Consider the following 21462-nt stretch of genomic DNA (forward strand, 5'->3'; position numbering starts at 1 on the left):
TCTACACCCGATGTTAAGTCCCTAAAGGACATTTAGGTCCTGAAGATTTGTGAAAATATTCACCTGCTACAATTGGTATGAATATGTTAGCTCAGATTTTTATGTTGAGGTATTACTTTTATTTTCTTGGAGGAATTCTTGTTATACAATTGGTATGAATATGTTAGCTCAGATTTTTATGTTGAGGTATTACTTTTATTTTCTTGGAGGAATTCTTGTTACGTTTTCCGTTAAATCCTATTTATGTACAGTCTTGCTGCTCCATAGATCCATTCTGTTTGCGTGATGGGAGCTTTCTTTCCATTCTCCCTATATAAGTCTCTTGGAGGATCATATATCGTCTAGTCTAGATGACGGTGCACAATACACAAGGTTGAATATCAGAGCAGTGCACTCTTTTGTGCTAGAAGTTTAACAAGTTAAGACAGCTGAAAATAAAGTTAAAAATACATTGCTTCATTCATAAATTGAAATCAAATAGAGTGTGCACTTTACACACCAACGATACATATTTAGCTAATGAAGTTTTTTTTTAATATAAAGGTTATGCAAAACATGATCTCATGCGAAGGTGACATTTCAAAGATATTCTTCACTTTTTAATTTTTTAAACCCTTTTCATTTCAGTTGGATTTTATTCATGTCTTGAAATCAGAAATACCAGCTTCTGGTAAGTTTTATTATAATTAGACTTGGAGTAAGTGCAGTCGACTAATAATTTCTCTTTTAGTCCCATTTCCACTTTATATTGTTTATGTTAAAAGCTCAACAAATATAAACTTTGAAAGTCGTCTGCAGAAGTTGTTCAAATCGGTTCTCAAAATCTAATCAACAGCTACATATAGAAGTTACAGCGGGAGTATATTGTAGAATCTTTCTTAGTTTTAATTTATAAGAAGTATATTTCGGGTGACAATTCGACCAAGTTTGTAGTGTCTTTTTTTTGGCGCCAATTTGTCCCATTATCGCTAGACAGTGTGAGACATCTTGCTTCTAGTATGTCTGTACGAGGCGACACTCCTTCGCTTCCCTAAAGCACGTCTGCCATAGGCTGGCAATGTGAGTGTGGAACCGGACCGTGAGGTCATCGAAGTCCACACAAGAAGTGCCAAGCCTGCAGGCATACCCCGCGAGGTGATAGCACACAAGTGGGAGTTCTGACGCATTGACCTGAATATTGGACTTGGACTCTCCCTTATGTTTTAATAAAAAAAATATACAGGTTCGTCCCTGATGAATCACTCTAAATCCTATCTTCTTGACAGATGCTAATCCCAATTAAAAGCAAAGTACGCCTATATATATATATATATATATATTTATATATATATATATATATATATATATATATATATATATATATATATATATATATATATATATATATATATATAATTCGCGTATACACACGCACATTAGCAATACAAAATCATGGACTATAAATAAAAACACGTGTTTTGTTTTAGCTTTTACACAACAGGAATTTGAAAACTACGGTGAGTAAGTTACTATGAAAAAAAATGTAAAAATAAAATGTGACTCATACATTTTAACAACACCAGATGACTTTTTATTTATGATTATTTGAGAGATGCGAGTCAGTAGCTTTAAGGGGAACCTTTTGAGTTCTTACGTTCGTGGTTTTTCGATTAAATATTTTAAAATAAAACTGCAGAGAAAGTATAGAGTAGACATTCCAACATTTGCATTTATGTTTGCAAGAAAAAGTAAATAACTTAATTTTTTTACATTTTAAAAAATATCGCAAACATTTTTAAATGAGTAATTATACTATGCTAGGCTATTTCGAAACATTATAAAAACTTTATTAGTTTACTCGATCTATTTTAGTTTTGCACTTTATTTTTTAATATTGCCCATTTGTGCATAACTAATCCTACATTATTTTTGCAATTTACTTTTCATATTTACCATAAAAAGAAAATCAATTTAGTTAAAAAGTTGAAACAGTTCACCAGGCAATACTGCCGTTCGTACTAGCAACTCGGTGAAGGGATCAGGGGCGGGTGGGTACATATGTCCCCGGGCGCCGACCCTAGGTGCGCCAAAATGGGTTGGAAAAAAATTAAAAGATCAATTTTAGCTGCTGATTTGAATTATAAACATAAAAATGGGGAAGGGGGCGCCAAATTGAAGGTTTGTCCCCGGGCGCCGGGAGTGGTCGCTACGCCTCTGGAAGGGAAGGACACTGAGTAGATTTTCTATAGAATTTCGAGTTCGTGCTAGAGGGGGGGGCAGTGCCTGAAGAGATGCCTGAAAGAAACCCAGAGCATAGCAGTCTCACACCGCCGTACCACGCGACCAAGTGGTTAGACGTGTTTAAAAAAAGATGGAGTATTATCCCAACCACGTGGAGTGGAAAGGTCACAGTGTCGTACACTGACGTCATCCCCCTCTGCCATTGGACGATTTCTCGGCCAACGCTACGATAAAAAAAGGTTCCAAAAGCAGTTGGTTGGCATTACCCTGCATCCCCCCCCCCTCTCCCCATTGATTTAGCTTGGTGTATGTGCTAATATCTATTTTTAACCCCCCCCCCCACCCTAGTATTTGTTCGTAGTATCGTTATTTTTTTTTCGAGTTTTGTTATAAATTAACAGTGAAGCAGCACTTTGAATAGACTCAAACATTATTAATATTTGAATTATCTTTACTTTTACTAGAAAAGAAATAATTCAGCAGTTTGAAAGAAGGAAGTGTTTTTTTTTTTAAACACATGCTTATAAAAATTTGACCCTATTTTTTTGTTTGAAAATAATGTTATTTTTTTTTTTTTTTTTTTTTTACATTTAGTCTTTTATAATGTGTGGTTATATAACCCCCCCCCCCCCCCCAAAGAAAGTCTATCACCCCCGTACGAAATTGAATTTATATATAAAATATATTCTTTTAAAAGTGTCCACCCACTCCGGAAAATTTAGTCGTCACCCCCCCCCCCCCCCCACCCACGTGGGGAAAAAAAGTCTGGAAGAAACCCTGATAAAGACTACATGTCTCATTCTGAAGCAGATTGACCCTCCTTAATCTAATTGACTGTCGACTTTGTAAAATCCATCATCTTTCTCTCTCTCTCTCTCGTTCTCTCCCTTGCTGCCCACTAACATTTGAAGAAGAAAAAAATCTTACTTACACCCTTTACGTTTAAAACAGGTGAGGGGGGTGTCTTGAATTTATCCTCCTAACGGGTAGAAAAACTATATAAAATATGTAAATTTAAAACCTCTATCAACCTGGGAAATAGCGCCAGACAGAACGATTGAGCTAACTGGGATAAATCAAGTTCAGTAACCTTGGCCTAAGCCAGCGGAGTTTTTTCCCCTTTCAGTACAGCATTCGGGGTTAGTCTATCGACCAGTTCACTCCGCCGCCATACTTAACACTATAAAACATTACAGCGGTTCAACGAAGTTTAAGAAGACATAAATAGAATATAAAAACGAACCATCAGAATTATTAAATAGAAAGCCACAAAGGTGGAATAATATTTCAAGCTATATATACATTTTTTTTCGTAAACCCGTTTATTAAAATGAAGGAGAACATAGACTATAATATTTATAGCAAGCATTTCGCTTGAAATAATTTTTTTTTTTAAATTTGTTCATCCCTTGCGTACGGTCATAGATTAAGGGATATTTCTATTTATAGCAGCCACTAGAATACCCGTCATCCGTTGGATAACTGTGGGTTTCGGGGGTCATCCATCAAAAAACATCACGTCTGTCACTCAGAGGCATAGCGACCCTTCCTGGCGCCCGGGGACAAACTTTTCGATTTTAACCCCCCCTCCCAATTGATGTGCACCCACCCCCCCCCCCCCCCCACTCAAACTTTCGATTTGAACCCCCCTCAACCTTTCAATTTATTTTTCCAAACCATTTTGGCGCCCCAACATATGTCCCCCCGCCCCCCCCCCCCCCTTCCCCCTCCACCTCCCTCCACCTCCCCTTCCCCCTCCCCCCCGCCTCCCCTCCGCCCCCCGCCCCCCCCTCCTCGCTACGCTACTGCAGTGTCACTTATCGTCAAAAAAAAAACAGACCCCACTTTCAAAAATTTGTTTTTTATCTTTTAAAAACACCGAAAACACCGATTTCGGACTATCCCTTCATATACTGACTTCATAGGTGACCTACTCAACTCTACTTCACCTGCCCAGTGTCCCGCCAAGTCTCAGACAACATGTTTTTATCGTTTAAAAAACGATTCCAGCCGAGCATGTCTCTGACCACACTATCCTTTCATATGCTTAGGACAAAGAAACAGACAAACTCTACTTCACCAGCCCTGTATCCTGCCAAGTTCAGATAGGCAACTTTATTATTCACATCTAAAAAAAAAAAATTGAAGAAAAAAAATCATTGATGAATTGGTCTAGAACCTGTGCCACCCACATGAGAGCCGACCTCACTACCAAGTTAGCTATTTACTCGTGACATTACAAGTGAAGTTTTATACTATACTTTGAGTCTCCTTACGCGCATAGATCTACATCTAACTCTAGTAGTAGTAACTTTCAAATTAAATTTTATCTTAAATTAGCCAAACAAAGATTTATATAAAATAAAGAAGGTCTGAAATTATCAAGATCTAGATAGAATTATCTAGATCTAGTCTAGATTCTACGACTCTTTTGCTTAAGTCTTCTTATGTTTAGTTTTTCTTGCTAGACCTAGAATCTAGATCTAATCATTAGCTACGCTTATAGGCCCGGAGCGAGCATTTCAAAATTACCATATTCCAAACAAAGATTTATATAAAATAATAAAGGTCTAAAATAGTTTAGTATATAGAAAATCATTATTATCTAAATCTAGATAGAAAATTATCTATATTTTAGATCTACGACTGAGCTATATCTAGAGTTTACGTCTATAATTTTGCACACTTAGCGGTATAGAAGCCGCGTATGAATCTTAAGTTATGGAAATAGGCCCCGCATCCAGCATTTCCTAATTAGCATATTTCATAGCTATACAAAAAAAGATTTATATAAAATAATAAAGGTCTAAAATAGTTTAGTATATAGAAACTCATTATTATCTAAATCTAGATAGAATTATCTATATTCTAGATCTACGACTGGTTTGCTTAAGTCTCTTTTTTTTTGGATTGTATTTATTATCAATAAATATTTGATTTGACCTAGATTTTCTAGATCTAAATCTAAATCTATAAATAAATAAATAACTTTCTTGGACAGATTGTAGATCTAGAGAAATTTATCGTAAAACTAAATGAAAAAGACAGTTTAAAATTGATATAAGTGTTGGAACGTAATAAATACAGCAAACGGACGTATTGTTAAAGTTAAAGCCGACAGAAAATTAGCTTTAGAACGCGTTAAACATTGGAATGGGAACACAATCTTCTTCGATAGGCCGCCATTATCGATGTAAAAAAATAAACACATCATGTGACGTCACTGTTTCCGTCGAGTCTAGTGGCTTTTCAAATCTTTTTTAAAAAAATGGGTTACTCAGCGTATGAATAAATCAATTAATTAATTAACGTCTTTAAATAAATTTGTGATCAACAGTCTGTCTGCATTAAAAAATTATTCTCTACCTGCATACTATTTTACAGCTTTCCAGATAGAGTCGAACATATCACAATTTTCGATCAGGCAAACAAATAAATATTCAAACATGTAAACAAAGTTGACTTTTAGTAGTATACTAGAATACCCGTCATCCGTTGGATAACTGTGGGTTTCGGGGGTCATCCATCAAAAAACATCACGTCTGTCACTCAGAGGCATAGCGATCCTTCCCGGCGCCCGGGGACAAAGTTTTCGATTTGAACCCCCCCCCCTCAAACTTTTGATGTGCACCCCCCCCCCCACTCAAACTTTCGATTTGAACCCCCCTCAACCTATCAATTTATTTTTCCAAACCATTTTGGCGCCCCAACATATGTCCCCCCCCCCCTTCCCCCCTCCACCTCCCCACCCCCCCTTCCCCCCCCCGCCTCCCCTCCCCACCCCCCGCCTCCCCTCCCCACCCCCCGCCACCCCTCCCCTACCGTCCCCCCCCCCCCTCCTCGGTACGCTACTGCAGTGTCACTTATCGTCACAAAAAACAGACCCCACATTCAAATATATGTTTTTTATCTTTTAAAAACACCGAAAACACCGATTTCGGACTATCCCTTCATAAACTGACGTCACAGGTGACCTACTCAACTCTACTTCACCTGCCCAGTGTCCTGCCAAGTCTCAGACAACATGTTTTTATCGTTTAAAAAACAATTCCAGCCGAGCATGTATCTGACCACACTATCCTTTCATATGCTTAGGACAAAGAAACAGATGAACTCTACTTCACCTGCCCTGTATCTTGCCAAGTTCAGATAGGCAACGTTATCATTCACATCTAAAAAAAAAAATTGAAAAAAAAAATTTCATTGACATATTGGTCTAGAACCCGTGCCTCCTGCATGAGAGCTGACTACGCTACCATTTTAGCTATTTACTCGTGACGTCACAAGTGAATTTTTATACTATACTATGTGTCTCCTTATGCAACTTGATTTACGCGTATAGATTCTAGATCTAGATCTAAAAATAAGTCTAGTAGTACTAACTTTCAAATTAAATTTTATCTTAAATAAGCCAAACAAAGATTTATATAAAATAATTAAGGCCTGAAATAGATTCTAGATGTAGAATTTACATTGAATCTAGTGACCTACATCTAGGCTAGATCTAGATCTAGGCTAGATTCATAAATTTCCTTCGATAGCTGATCTTTAGATCTAGAGAAATTTATCGTAAAACTAAATGAAAAAGACAGTTGAAATTGATATAAGTGTTGGGACGTAATAAATACAGCAAACGGACGTATTGTTAAAGTTATGACCGACAGAAAATTAGATTTAGAACGCGTTAAACTTTTGAATGGGAACACAATTTTCTTCAATAGGACGCCGCCATTTTATTGTACTAAAGAGTAACAAAAACCTGTGACGTCACTATTCCCACAAAGTTTAGTCAAGGTTTTAACATTTTTAAAAAAAATGGGTTATTCTGCGTAGGAATAAATCAATAAATTAATTAACGTCTTTAAATAAATTTGTGATCAACAGTCTGTCTGCATTAAAAAATTATTCTCTACCTGCATACCATTTACAGCTTTCCAGATAGAGTCGAACATATCACAATTTTCGATCAGGCAAACAAATAAATATTCAAACATGTAAACAAAGTTGACTTTTAGTAGTATATAGATAGATGTCTAATTGAATACCAAATCGAGGGACTGGTAAAGGGAACTAGCTCAATATACGGAAAAGACAAGATAGCTTTGTTGTCTCCATTTTAGTGCACATATTGATTCAAGCCATATGGAGATATAGGTCAATACAAATAGTCCTATATATATAAATATATATATATATATATATATATATATATATATTATATATATATATATATATATATATATATATATATATATATATATATATATATATATATATATATGTATATATATATACATACATGAATGACGTTCATTTATAGATTAGAACAGGGGTTCCCAACCTTTTTTTAATCTAGAGCACATTCTAAAATATCGGTAGGTTGGCGGGCACCACCTATTTTAAATCGACAAACTTCTTCCAGAGGCGTAGCGACCCTTCCCGTCACCCGGGGACAAAACTTTCGATTTGCACCCCCCCCCCCCCTCAAATTTTCGATTTGCACCCCCCGTCCCTCAAACTTTCGATTTGCACCCCACCTCAAATTTTCGATTTGCACCCCCCCCCCCCCCGCCCTCAAACTTTTGATTTCCATCCCCTTCAACCTTTCAATAATGTTTATGAAAAAAATTCTGTCTCCGTCGATTAGTAAGAGGCGGGCACATACGAATCGTCCGGCGGGCGCCCGCGGGCACGGGGTTGGGAACCCTTGGATTAGAATATGAAATATTAAAATAAAATAGTTACATTGTGTAGTATTTGGGCACTGATAATAAAAGAAAACAAAACTAAATGTATTTAAAATGGTTCAAAGTACAACCACATTGTTTTAATTTTTTTTTTTTGGGGGGGGGGGGGGGGTCAAGATGAAGCTAAAAAAAATTTGCCGGTAGAATTAACTGCTTCACCGCCTCAGCCAAGGTTCTTGCCGGTCGTAATTTTGACCATCTCCAGTTTCAGTTCATCGTGAAGACTGATACAATTCCAAAAGTGTCTTTTTTTAAACACAGTCTGGGTTAATGCCCCTTTTTACCAACCCTACCCTTGATTCACTTTTTATCAACAATTTTGCCTTTTTTTTAAAAAAAAAAAAACACAGTCTGGGTTAATGCCCCTTTTCACAAACCCTTCCCCTGATTCACTCTTTACCCTCTATTTTGCCTTTTTGTTTTACTTCCCTTGCCAGGCCTACGTGGCTCACTTTTTCTATATTTTTATCCCGAGTAAAAAAAATAATTCGAACGTTCTTTGGTCTTAGTTGGCAGGTACCGGAATCCCATCCCAGGTCGTCAAATGACGTGGTTTTTTTTAAAACTAATTTTTGTTTTACAAGAGTGAACTATTTTTTACAAGTTCACTCTTTGCTTCTTCAATGAAAGTAACCCCATTACTGGGAAGAGTTTCGATCTTAGAATTGTGTATTCTAATGATTTCATTTATTACAACATGAGAGCTATCATAATACGATTCTTTTACTTTTAACTGCAACATAAATTGAACGGTGAGTCTTTGATTTAAAAAAAAAATAATTTTTGTTGCAAATTAGTATAGTTGGTACTGCTTAAAATATATTATAAGCCTAGGTACTACTAATGTTGTTTTTGACAATCAAAATAGTTCTATAAAGTTTCGAAGCATAACTTAATAAAGCAAAGATTTTACATCCCATTTGTAAAATATTTGCTTTTATCCACTAATAGTTATATTTTTTTTTTAATGCAATGTGGTTACTTCCCTTGAAACGTCACGAAGTTCGCTAGTCTTCACACAGACTCAGCCCAGCAAACCGGTTTAGGGCAGCTCTCGCTTCACGCAAAAAGTTACTTTTTTTCCCTAGGCCTAGATCTAGATCCTATCGTTAGGCCTACATTTACAGTTGTAAGGGTAACAACGTGTAGCCGCTCTCTGCGATGCTGAGTTACGTATCGAATCTTGTAAATTTTAGACTAAAAACTGACCGTTAAAAATATAGTGCTTACCCTTTGTGTATATTTTTAAGATTAAAAATAACTATGTCAACACGACGTATTTGGAGCTTTTACTTTTTGCGGGTCTGATCATACTCGTTTGCTTGAATAAAACGCGCTTAAGCTACGCTGCTTTACTGTTTTCGACTGCTAAACTGTGACCACCCCCCTTGTAATCGCCGTTTTGATTTGACATTATTCTTTTTTAATTTATCTGGCCAGGCCAAAGTTCTGTAGGCACGGAGGCTACCAGACTGATACGCCGTTAGAAGTATCTGGGGTAATTGTTTTATTGGATCGTAAGGTCAATTTACGGTCAATGGGTCTTATCAGGCTATATTGGCAAATACAACACCGCGAGAATTGGAATTTCTCGATGGGCAAGTTGTTGTGTCGTTGATAGTAGCGATTCCCAGTGGGCATCGGATACGCCTATTCCTAGCTTATACAATTATATTATACGAGCCGACCCGCGGCGTATCATACGCCTCTATTTAGTTGTTTTATTTTCTACTTTTCAGTAATTCATAATTTGTGAATTCGACAGTACCAATGCTGCCACTGAAAATATTTGCTTTAAAACACTAACCCCCCCCCTTTTCCCCTAACCCCGACCCTACACCTCCCCCCCCCCCCCCCGTGAATGCAGCCTCCTCTAATTTACCTCCTGTAAGTTTAAAATCGTTTCAAACTAAATTATCTGCCCCTAATAGCCGTCACTAAACCCGGCTCTACGATTTGTAAACATTTAATTTAGCGTGACCACAACTCACCAGACCATGTGGGGGTGGGGTGGGGGTGGTAGTGATAGAGAGAAAGAGAGGGGACTGTAAGGAGGCGCTCGCAGCTTGTTTCCTAACGTCTCCCAGAAGAGAATTATATATATAGATTATTGGACGTAAAAAAAAAATTCTGTATCGACTCAGGTGTAACTGAAACAAGTAGATCTAGATCTTCAACATTAAATGTGTAATGTAATAATTGTAGGAAGGCCTACTTAAATATTTGGCCAATGAAATTTAGGGGGGTGACACCAAGGCAAAAAATAGCAAAATATATAGAGAAAAACTTGAGGGGGGTGCAAATCGAAAGTTTGAGGGGGGTGCAAATCGAAAACTTGAGGGGGGGTGCAAATCGAAAGTTTGAGGGGGGGGGGGGTGCAAATCGAAAATTTGTCCCCGGGAAGGGTCGCTACGCCTCTTGGGGGTGACACCATTAAGTGCCGCACCGGGTGACACCCGACCTCGCTACGCCACTGGGAATCACCCTCATAGCCTACGCCACTGGTCTATTTGCCTAGCATCTGAAAAACGGCGAACGGAAAAAAAAGTTACAGGAAAAAAAAACAGAAAAAAAGGCACAGTTTTTGCTAGGAAAAAAAGTCACGGAAAAAAAGCCACTATGGAAAAATTTTATCGGGAAAAATAGTCACAGAAATAAAGTCACAGAAAAAAAGTCACAACAATCTTTTTAGAAATCTTTTGATTTATTTGTTAAAAATTGTAAAATTGTGTATGTTTATTGTTGTGGGTTGTATTTTTTGATAGCATAAATTATTTATAGACGTTAAAAGCATTATGGTTTATAAAAATTGTAAGTAAAAGTATACTTAAAATAATTTACACAACAATCTCAACTTTTGTTTCGTATTTAGTTAAAAACGCGGTAGAAAAGTCAACTATTTAACTAGTTAAAGAAATTTAGGCACACCATTGTGTTTTGCATACGTTTTGCCGTAGGCTATTCTCTGGTCGGCCTCCCCTCAGTAGGCATTGCCCGAATATATTTTGTGTTGTTGACGTTTTGTGTCAATGACAGCCTTTGAACCTTGTCGGCTCTCTTTTTTTATCCTAAGTTTTGTTATGTAATGAGCGTGATAAATGTGGGCAGTAGAAGTGGTTGAACTAAGCTTAACTATTGTTGCGATGAGTTGAGGGCAGTAATTCAGATGACCTTACCATTTCACGGTAATTTAATTTAAAAAAAACACGATGAAAAGTGTGGACGTTCTATTAAATGCTATACATATTATGTTTAACATAATTACAATCTACATAATTCATACTAAATATTTAAGATGAATCATAAAAATTACTATGGGGTCATCCATAAATGACGTCACACTCGTAGGGGGGAGGGGTCCGTAATTTTGTGACGATGTGTGATGAGGGGGAGGGGGGAAGGGGTTAGATGTTGCGACGTCACACTTTTGCATTATTAAAAAGCAATGTTAGAAAACAAATTTTAGACGTTATTTCGCATTTTAGATAACTGTTTTAATAAATTGTAATAGTTTAGATAAGATTTAAGAAAAATATCGATGTTTAAAAAAAATTCAACTGCAATTTTGAGGGGGGTTGTAGGTTGAGGCGTGACGTCATTTTAGGGGGGGGGGGTTGTAGGTTGAGGCGTGACGTCATTTTCCTGTGACTTTTTTTCTGTGTTATTTTTTCCTGTTTTTTTTTCCTGTGACTTTTCCCCCTACAATCCTGAAAAACTACTACTAGAGTCTATGTAGAACTAGATTCTACGAGCTTGAAAGAACAATCGCTTCATTACAAATGCTTTTAAAACAACGAATGGAATTTAAGCTGTTGTGCTAAGTTACATATTTTCGCAATAAATAATAAAACAGATCTAGATCTAGATTATAATAGTTTCGCAATATACTAGGCCTACTCTATAATAATCGTATAGATCTATTATCTAGATCAGGGGTCTCCAAACTTTTCAGCCCGAGGGCCGCATTAACTATCAAATATCAGTTCGCGGGCCAGAGTTTCTTTACGGCATCTCTTCAGGGTCGTCGTCCCCCCCCCCCCCCCGAAGAACGTTTATCGCACCCCCCCCCCCCTCCCCCCAACGAAATATAATTTATATAGAAATATATACAAATTTCAAAGCTAAATTTTAAAATTGTTTTGAATTTTCTGTGCAAAGCTTCTCAGCCACCTCCAACAAACATTTATTCAGTGGACAAAAAGATCGTCGCGGGCCGGATAAAATGACCTCGCGGGCCGCATCCGGCCCGCGGGCCGTAGTTTGGAGACCCCTGATCTAGATCTAGGGCCCACCAGATTTACTATTAGAACAAGCGTGTTGGGGTTTTAATTTTAGTTCTCATACTATTCATCCCTTTTCAATACTGCTCGCATGCCGCTATTTTCTAGACTCTAGTTTCGGTCACTGCCCTTTGCCTGTTTGGAGTTGAGAACGGAAAAAAAAGAAACTAGGATATGTGTAGAGGGAGTGTGGCAGTGCGATGGGGGTAAAAATGCTTGGCAAGGCACTTTTAGCTGTTTTAATCTGGCGGCGAGACGATGTCTGCCTCGCGCTCACACGCACAGCGCAGGCTCGCGTTATTCGGCCATATTGGCGTGATGTGCTGGCTAGAGAAAGAGAGAAGTTTCACAGCCTAGGCCTATGGTATGTGGGTATGTGTACTACTAGGGCCTATGCTAACACAGTACATTAGCAGACGCTAGGTTGGGGCTGGAGTGGATATTAAACTCCGGTTTGGCCAATCATAACTTGTGTTAGTCATTGTGGTGTTTCTAAATCTAAAGATCTAGATTCTAGATGTAGTCTAGATCTAAACTCTAGATCTAGAAGATCTAGATCTAGATCTAATCTAGATTCTAGATTTAAAATTTAATCTAGATCTAGATTTCGAAATCTAGATCTAGAGAGTCTAGATCTAGATCTAATCTAGTGGATCTAGATCTAGTATTTCAAACTATGGTCTAGAATCTAGTTAGATCTAGATCTATCTAGAAAATCTAGATCTAATCTAGATCTAGATCTCTCTAGATCTAGATTCTAGTCTAGAGATAGACACTCTTTAGCCAGAAGATATCTAGATCTAGAAATCTAGATCTAGTTAGACTTAGACTATGTCTAGATATCTAGAATCTAGTCTAGATTAAGATCAAGATATAGATTCTTCTAGATCTATTCTAGATCTAGAGAAGTCTAGTAATGTGTGGAGAGAAAAGGCCAGGGACATTAAATTTTTGTAATTATTTTACATTTTTAGGATTTAGAAGAATCTAGATTTAGATCTAGATCTAGAATCCAAATCTAGACTCTAGATCTATGTTTTGAATGTTACAAAAATCATGTTTCATTCATGTATATCTAGATCAAGACTATCTGTTTTCAAACGATTGTATTAAAACTTTTCAGTAAAAAAAAAAATACTAGACTAGATCTAGCTACGTTTTCATCAGATGCAACCAAGGTCATTTAGATCTACTTTAATAAAGTCTTTATTAGCAGCAATCTTGTTTAAGTTTGTAAAAGTAAATCACAATTTCTTTATAAAATAAGAACCACAAGCCTAACACCACTTTTTTAAAGAAGATTCCATTATCGGACACCACTATAGAAATTCTCCAGATACAGTTTGATTGAATGGAATTAGGTAGGCCTACTGAGCTTTTTGATTGCCAGAGACAAATCTGTAGGGTTCTTTTGGCCTAGTTCTGCTAGGTAAAGTGGTGAAAACTCAATCCAGATCCGTTCATGCTAAGGCGTAAGGAATAAAAAATGTTTTTTTATGACTACCAATCTTGGATGAGGTACTAAATTGTTTTCAATTTTTTTCAGATTATCATACACTGACGAGTGAGTGAGGTTGGATGATAAGGAACTGACCACCACTCTCACCCATTATCTTGACATCATTGGCCGAGAATGCCCTACAATATACACCAAGAGGGTCAGGCCTTTTACACTGACAACTTCTACACCACCAGGAACTGTAACAGTAGCTCACCAAATCACAATCGTATTTATCCAGCCAGCTCTTCACCGAATTCTATGCTGGTGTCCCCCAGCTCGATACATCACAAAAACATGCCAGTCACATATCCTGGGTCTAACGATTTTGACATGCAACCTCTTGATCTTAGCGTCCGCTCAAACAGGGAGGAACCAATGGCCAAAAAACCTCGGACAGACGAACTAAGAACAAATTCTTCAGCTAGTTCTTATAACTACGAGAATAACTACAGGGGAGGTCGGATGTGTCCTTACCCACCACCTAGTCAGAACTTATCTAGATCACCTAATCCTCCAATGTCATCTTCCCCACATATACGATCAGAGTCGCCGTACTACAGCCACCATCATACGAGTCATGCCTATTACAATGGTAACAGCCAATCTAGTTCACTATCCATTAACGCTCCTCATAAATATGCAGCTGCAATTTCCAGCTCACCAATCCAATCAGAGTCTGGCATTGCCAGCAAAGTCATACCCGGTCATCCGTCATTATTCCGACCTTTCAATAGCCATACAGAAACAGACATGGAAATGTATGATTTACAACAGGGGCGAAATCCTTTTTATATCAGTAAATCGGAAAATAAGCCTGCCTACTTAGATATGGATTACTCTGTCCAGTTTCATAAAACCGCAGATAACTATCAAGACAAGCCTAAGCCATTTGTTCATTCTGTAGAGCATAAAGGTGAGGCTGAACACAGACAACATGCAAATCTTGTTCCTCTAAAAAATTCACATGTGGTGAAATGCGACTCGAAGGAAATCTCAGATGGTCAAACAGTAGCACACACAACTGGTAAGATCCAATGTAGTTCAGAAGATTCTCACTTTGGATACTTTTCTAGTGCTAAGAAAGGAACTAATCACAGGAGTGGTTATTTCAAGGACTTCACATCTGAAGATGCCCTGACCTCACCCACCTCTGCTCAGAGTGTCACCCCTGGGTCATCTGGCGCAAGCATTTCTGGGTCCTCTTCACCTAAGGAGCCAAAGCCTGGACAGCAGTTGTCAACCACACCCACCCCTGTCTTTCCACAAGTCACTGTGACTAATAAAGAGAATGCATGTAAAAATAAGAGCAAAAAATCTTTAATTCTGAGTAGGAGTGCAGGATATTTCACCAGCCCAGACTCTTCCTCTGCTGTTGTTGGTTCAGTCATAGACGCTGTTGTAGCTGAGAAGAACAAACTTAATGATAGGAACATTATCAAAATCACCTCCCCTGAAAACGTAAACAGTGAAGAGCGCAATAAAATAAGTCTTTTAGACTTCTGGATATCAAAAATTCTTATGGAGCGCAGTGAAGAATTACCAAAAAAATCATGCGGAGTGGATTATAAACTTGTAGATGGTCACTCTAAAATTCGTATTAGTCTAGTGGATCTCATAGAATTACAGGTGGAACAGAGTCTAAAAACCTAGTGTATTTGTCTGATTGATAGTTTTTAAAAGACTGATCTCTGTTCGTGATCATGAATAGCATCAACCCTTGATATTTTTTTTTCATTATTTATTTAGCTGTCTGATTATCAAAATTTTAAGTGGAAAAATTCAGTGCTTTATCTTCGTAATAGTGTAGACTATGACAATTAATTCTAATCTAATGGAAAGTAAAGATCTTAAAGAAATGGTTTGATGAAACTAAAACAACAGATCAGTGTGTAACGCCCATACATAATGCTTTCATTACACAACTTGTAAAGTATTTCGAAAATATTTTACTGTCAAAATGGCTTTGTCATTGTTTTTAATGGCAAACATACTTTTAAAACAATGATGAGGATATGATTGTAAAACATCTAAAGATGTTATTATAAAAAGTTGTCTTCACTGAATTCCGTCTTTGCATGCTTATTATTTTTCCAGAATCATCAAATGAAGCTTTAATTTCGATTTATTTAAATTCTAAAAATGGCTGTATGTAAATACATGAAGCTGTCCTGTTCCTCCATGACTGTGCCATATTACAACAGGTTCTCTCCTAAAAGTGATTTTTTTTTTGTTCTTATTATCTGTGGTATCAAGATAGGGTTATTACTTGCTGCTCAAGTTTTTAGCTTAGGTTCTGAAAAAGTTCGATTTTAACATAATATTTGGCAGTATTATAAATAAATATAATGGTGTTCTGATATATTGCAGCTTGTCATAATTAATTACTTTTGAGCAAATAGTAAATATATGTAACTTAATGACAAAAATAAAATAACATTTATAAGAATAGTTTATGTCGGTAAATGTTTTTATTATAGATTTAGAAAAAATGTTAATTTGACTATCATTCTTAAATAAGCTTTTTAAAAAGCATATTCAATATTCTTTACCATTTATAAAAGAAAATGTTAGCTTAATAATTTATCATGTAAAAAGTTAGAAGGGATACATCCAAGGAAAGGTGATATTAGATTAAATAAATAATTTAATAACTTGACAGCAAATATCAGTGTGATCTCAGGAGCTTTAGTTAGTGCTTCAGTCTGCACTGCCATTAAAAAAAAAATCCATCTTTTATTTTAATTTCTTTTTTGTTGTAAAAATCAAAACAATAATTTATGATACACGGTTTGCATGAAATATTCATCACTAAGCAGATATTATATTACAGTCATCTTAGCTGAGTTTCCATGAGTGTCAGTGTAGATCTCAAATATAAAAAAATAACCACAATCTTTGAGAAACTAACAGTTCAGTTCATATCTGTCTGATAGTTACATCTTTATTGGCATTTGTTCATTCAACTTTCAAGCAATACTTCTCCATTGCAAATACCATTATGAATTTACCACACAGCATTATGAAATATTCACTATTCAGCAAAGACTAATGGATTTTTCATGCATATACCGCCCTCCCACAATGTTTTGAGCTACTATATAAGAATGATTGTGTCAATAATGCAGCATTTAGGCTGTGCTGGGTAGTTGCACTATACGACACAAAGCTATTTCTTTTTTGTATTTCATACAAAAGTGGGTTATTTTTAAATGATAGTGTTTTCAATTGATATGAAAATATTCCATTGCATCTTGCATGGGCTTTCATAGGGAATCCCCAGTGTCAGTTCATCACTTATCTGTCAGTTTGTCTTCTTTGTTCTTTTCAAGTGAGGAACTTGATTGGCAGTTACCCTTGTGTCACCACTAATGGTCACTATTTGTCACCAATTATTTTCTCCAGTGTTCTAATCACCTGCCCCATTCTCACTCAAGCAGTCACATAGATCTTTTATTGCTTTTTCTACTTTAACCCTTTACAGTTCTATGTGTAATCAGATTTTTTTTTCTTTTTGCGTGGTACAGTCCTAAGAGCCCAAAAACGCATTCTGTCTTTGCTATTTTTTTTCCCGCTTTTAAGTTGGTAATAAAAAATTTATTGCATGGTAATTGTGTAAAAGTAATCCGTTTTTCTCAGTGAATTACAATAAATTACATTGTTTTAATTAATAACTGCACTTGGGTTTTTAATTAACTATTTAATGCAACAATTTTTAAAAAGATGATAAATTTCCTTTTACTTGGCTGCATGGCAAGGATAAAAATTAAGAGCCTGAACTGTAAAGGGTTAACCAATTTATTTCTTTATGTCTGAGTTTCTATTAGTCTGTAGTTTTTGCTGTGGCGGACTTGCGTAACTGAAACTCACATGCCGTCATTTATATCTTATGTGTGTTATACATACATTACTTTATAAACACTTATGTATTTGAAATAAACCATTTTTTTCATAATAAACATTCATCTATAAATGTTATTAAAATTTGTAATGAATTTTTTTTTATATATATATTTTGGTATCTTGGATAAGTATTTATATTAAAAAATAATGCTTATCACCTTGATAACTACCTGCAATTTTTAGGAAACTTGAGCAGTATTGTCTTTTTATTTTGTGGCATTTGATACAGATTGCCATCACGTGGATGCCAGTTTGCCATATTTTGTAAAATATCAACTTTGAAAAAATATGTATCTCCTGTTTATATGTACATATTTTATGCTTGGTTTCTGTACAATGGTTGACTCAGAAATTCTTTTTTAAAAAGATTTTTGTATTGACAATGTTTGTTTTAGACATGTTAGGTGCTGTTTTAATTAAACATTTGAAATGGAAAATTAAAAAACAAACTTTTTGGCCACTTAATTCAAAATTGTCATACTTCCTCATCTGCATTTCTGAAGTTTTGACCTACTAAGTTAAACAGTTTTATCAAAATTTCATGTGTTGGTTTTTCAAAACATTAAGATTTAAATTATTAAAATTCTTTTAAAAGTTTCTATCAAATGCTGCCATTTCCCATAAAACACCAGTGTACCAACACAATGTAGATTATGCTGTAGTACTAGTTTAGTAAAAAGAAGTATGCATTGTTTGATATTTTTTAAGAAAAAATAACTTCATTTATTTCTAATTAAAGGATGTTTTTTGGGGATCTTGAAAATACCTGGCTGTTTGATTGTGAAAAAAAATGTCAGAAGATGCACAAGTATCTCTGAATCGGTTAATTATAACTATTTAATTATTATTTAATTAAAGTTGATTATTAATAAGTTAATTATAATTAAAGCTAATTATAAAGGGTTTTCTGTAAATGATGCTTTCTTTTACCTTCTGTCACAGTAAGTCATACATTTTATCTGGAATATTAAGCTTGGCTAGTTCAAGATTTAAAAACTTATTTCATCAAATTTTTAAAAATTTAGCTAAAAAGTCCTTAACTCAACAACCCTCTTTTTTTGCACATGTAAGTGGATCATTCATAGATATATAACAGAGCTTCCAATGTTGATGACGTTATTTTGTTTTAATTTGTTGTCTTAAGTTTTATAAATCCCATTGAGATCTAGTTTAGGTACATCTGTAGGATTGCAATTACTTAACTTGCCTATAACTGGGAAGACTGTGTCATTGTTTAGACTGGCAGAAATGATGATGACACGTGCCTTGTCAATCACAGATCAAGTGTTGCGTCAATTTTGTTATTAAAATAATGAACAACAGATTTTAATATAATCTTGCAGGCTTTGTACACTATCGGTAATAGTTAAATGTAAGTTTACTGTATTTATAGTCTTGTTAATCTGTCAAACTTTTTAAATCTAACAATTTTATAGATTTTGTCAGCTAATAGTAACACTAATTTAATGTAATAACAGTGGGACACTTGTAGTAGCTATAGTATATGGCTGAGGAACTTTGCCCAGAAAAATCAAAGACATGCCTGAAACAACCTGGCCCCCGAACTGAAATTTGATAGGTAATGCAGCCCTCGGACTGAAAAGTTTGGAGACCCCTGATCTACATCATCAGAGGAATGTAGCTGAACCATGAATCTGTTAAGCTCTTTTTATAAAAGTCCTGAATTGTAATAGTGTAGAGCAGGTGTTCGTATAACAGGATGTAAACATCACCTTCACAGTGTGAAGTTTTAAAACAAGGTTTTAATAACCAGAAATCTAGCTAGCACTTTTTGTTTTGTTCCTCTCTACACCTGTGTTAAATCATGTAAAACCAATCCATCTAATGAAATTAAATGATTTGAGTTAAACTTGGTCACATGTCCACAGCTGTCTGTGTATGCTTGAAGATATTAGCAATAATTTGCCATATAATGTTTTATTTTAAATTCAGTTCAAAATATGTTCATACTGATTTGTATTGAAATGAAACGAATGGAGAGAAGTACAGTGAACATAAATCTCTTCTTATTTAAAAAAAAATGCTGTTTTATTTATATATTTTTGTTTGAAGTTGAAACCTGTTTTATTTGACTGCCGAATGTAACTAAATGTTGTTTAAATGTATATGTACATCACAGACATGAGCTGTGCTAGTTGAGTGATTCAGTGCTTTGCCACCCTCCTTCCAATAAAAGTGTATCTGTACTGGTAAAATAGTTTGTAGATAGCTACTCAGGTTTGATTTCACACACACACTTAAGCTGGTGCTTCACATTTGACTTCACTTGTGATAGGGTAGGGGAGAGTCGTGTCATCCATCTTTGTTTTATTTATTGCCCATACACTCTTGTATTTATTTCTTCTTACTCATTATCTCTGGCTAATTGGTTTGATAAACTATTGGTCAATAATTAATCATAAAATACAATTATTGCATTTTTTGAACATTGTCAAATTGTATGATGGACAATTAAATGATTTTAAAGAATGTTTTGCTGTTCTATTTTTATGCTTTGTGAATATGTGTAAAAGTCAACTCTGTGTGTGTGTAGGGGGGGGGTGTTAATGATAACATTTATTTCCCTTAGCTTAGCTATAATTACTCTAATCACAAAAACATTCAGAACAATTATTGAATTCTTAACAACCAAAAGCTAAGGCGTTTGAACACAGATAAAATACATTGTCATTCGTAAGTCAAAATCCTTCACTGATTAACACTTTTTTACAATGTTTATCTTGGAACACAACTTCAGTTTACAAGATCAGACAAATCGATTTTGATTACAATAAAAAAACAAAAAACAACTCGTGGCTATGTTAGTATTTAAAAAATGTAGGACCCGTCAAACGAATTGATCTTTTCGTTATTTAGTTCAGTTTCGTGACTAAAGTGACCTAGATAGTTTTTTTTTTAAGCTGGCGGCATGTGTTTTGTCAGATAAATCGAATCTTGAGCAGATAACGGCCACACCAGTAGGTTAGGTGCAGCTCAAATTAAAACAATAAAATAATATGCACTGGCTTGTAGTGTTTTTTTTTTCTTTAGTCTAGTTGGGGATGGAAATTTTCATTTTTTAACGGTGTGTGGAGCATGGAAAAACTGCAGGAAAACACGCGGGTGACCTAGAATCTAGGGAAATTTTCCACGGTGATGCACCCATACATGTTTGTCTGCTTTAAAGTAATAACATCCGGTTAAAGATGCTTTTCGCTATCTGGGGGTTTAGGAGGATCAATTGTTTTGATGCTAGTGTTTGGAAATAAGCCGGAATGGTTTTAATGTATGAGTATCAGTTGGGGAAAAAAACAGGGTGCGGTATTTTTTCCATTTTTGTGTGTGTTAAAATCTAGCAGAAACAAGTTTCTAGTTTGAATGTTGATTACATTAGTATTAGGGGCATTTATGCCTGGCAGAGGTCACAGAGGCGTTCATAGCTAGGGGAGGGCGGCCGACCCGGGCGCCAAACGGGATAGGAAAAACAAAACCCAGCATTTTGAGCTGTATTATCACAAAATTATACACAGTTGATGTAATGAACATAGGCTGATATTACAGACTTATGTAACTGTTCTTTATATTATATACGCTACACCAACATAAAAACGGTTTAGGAATAGATACTGGTTAAAGTTACTTCTAATTTGGGGGGGGGGGGGGTGCATTTTCGTCTACATATTTTACTAAAGGCTAAATGGTGTTCGAAAGAAATTTAGCAGCAGTGCTACAACGCGGATGAAATGAGTCGTCCACAAACACACGTCATCTCGCACACAGCAATATAAACAAACAAAAACAACACTCCTACACA

At 35.8% G+C, this 21462-nt stretch overlaps 1 protein-coding gene across 4 annotated transcripts; it reads left to right on the top strand.

Moving 5' to 3' along the window:
• Window positions 1–625: 625 nt before the first annotated feature.
• LOC131937594 (uncharacterized) lies at window positions 626–20127 on the top strand. Of its 4 annotated transcripts, none has more exons than XM_059295143.1 (2): window positions 626–670; window positions 13794–20127. In XM_059295143.1, exon 2 carries the CDS (start codon window positions 13881–13883, stop codon window positions 15396–15398), a length of 1518 nt encoding a protein of 505 aa, XP_059151126.1. In that variant the 5' UTR covers window positions 626–670; window positions 13794–13880; the 3' UTR covers window positions 15399–20127. The 4 variants fall into 4 exon arrangements, with proteins under 4 accessions (XP_059151126.1, XP_059151128.1, XP_059151129.1 ...); XM_059295145.1 differs by lacking the exon at window positions 626–670 and adding an exon at window positions 12382–12611; XM_059295146.1 differs by lacking the exon at window positions 626–670 and adding an exon at window positions 12657–12720.
• Window positions 20128–21462: the final 1335 nt, after the last annotated feature.

This window comes from Physella acuta, unplaced genomic scaffold (assembly GCF_028476545.2).
Source record: "Physella acuta isolate Inbredline_101_S28 unplaced genomic scaffold, ASM2847654v3 ptg000214l, whole genome shotgun sequence".
Classification (NCBI taxonomy): Eukaryota; Metazoa; Mollusca; class Gastropoda; family Physidae; genus Physella; species Physella acuta.

Bases quoted from the DNA above. Each gene is read 5' to 3' on its own strand.
- LOC131937594 (XM_059295143.1), top strand. From the start codon at position 13,881: ATGCCCTACAATATACACCAAGAGGGTCAGGCCTTTTACACTGACAAC.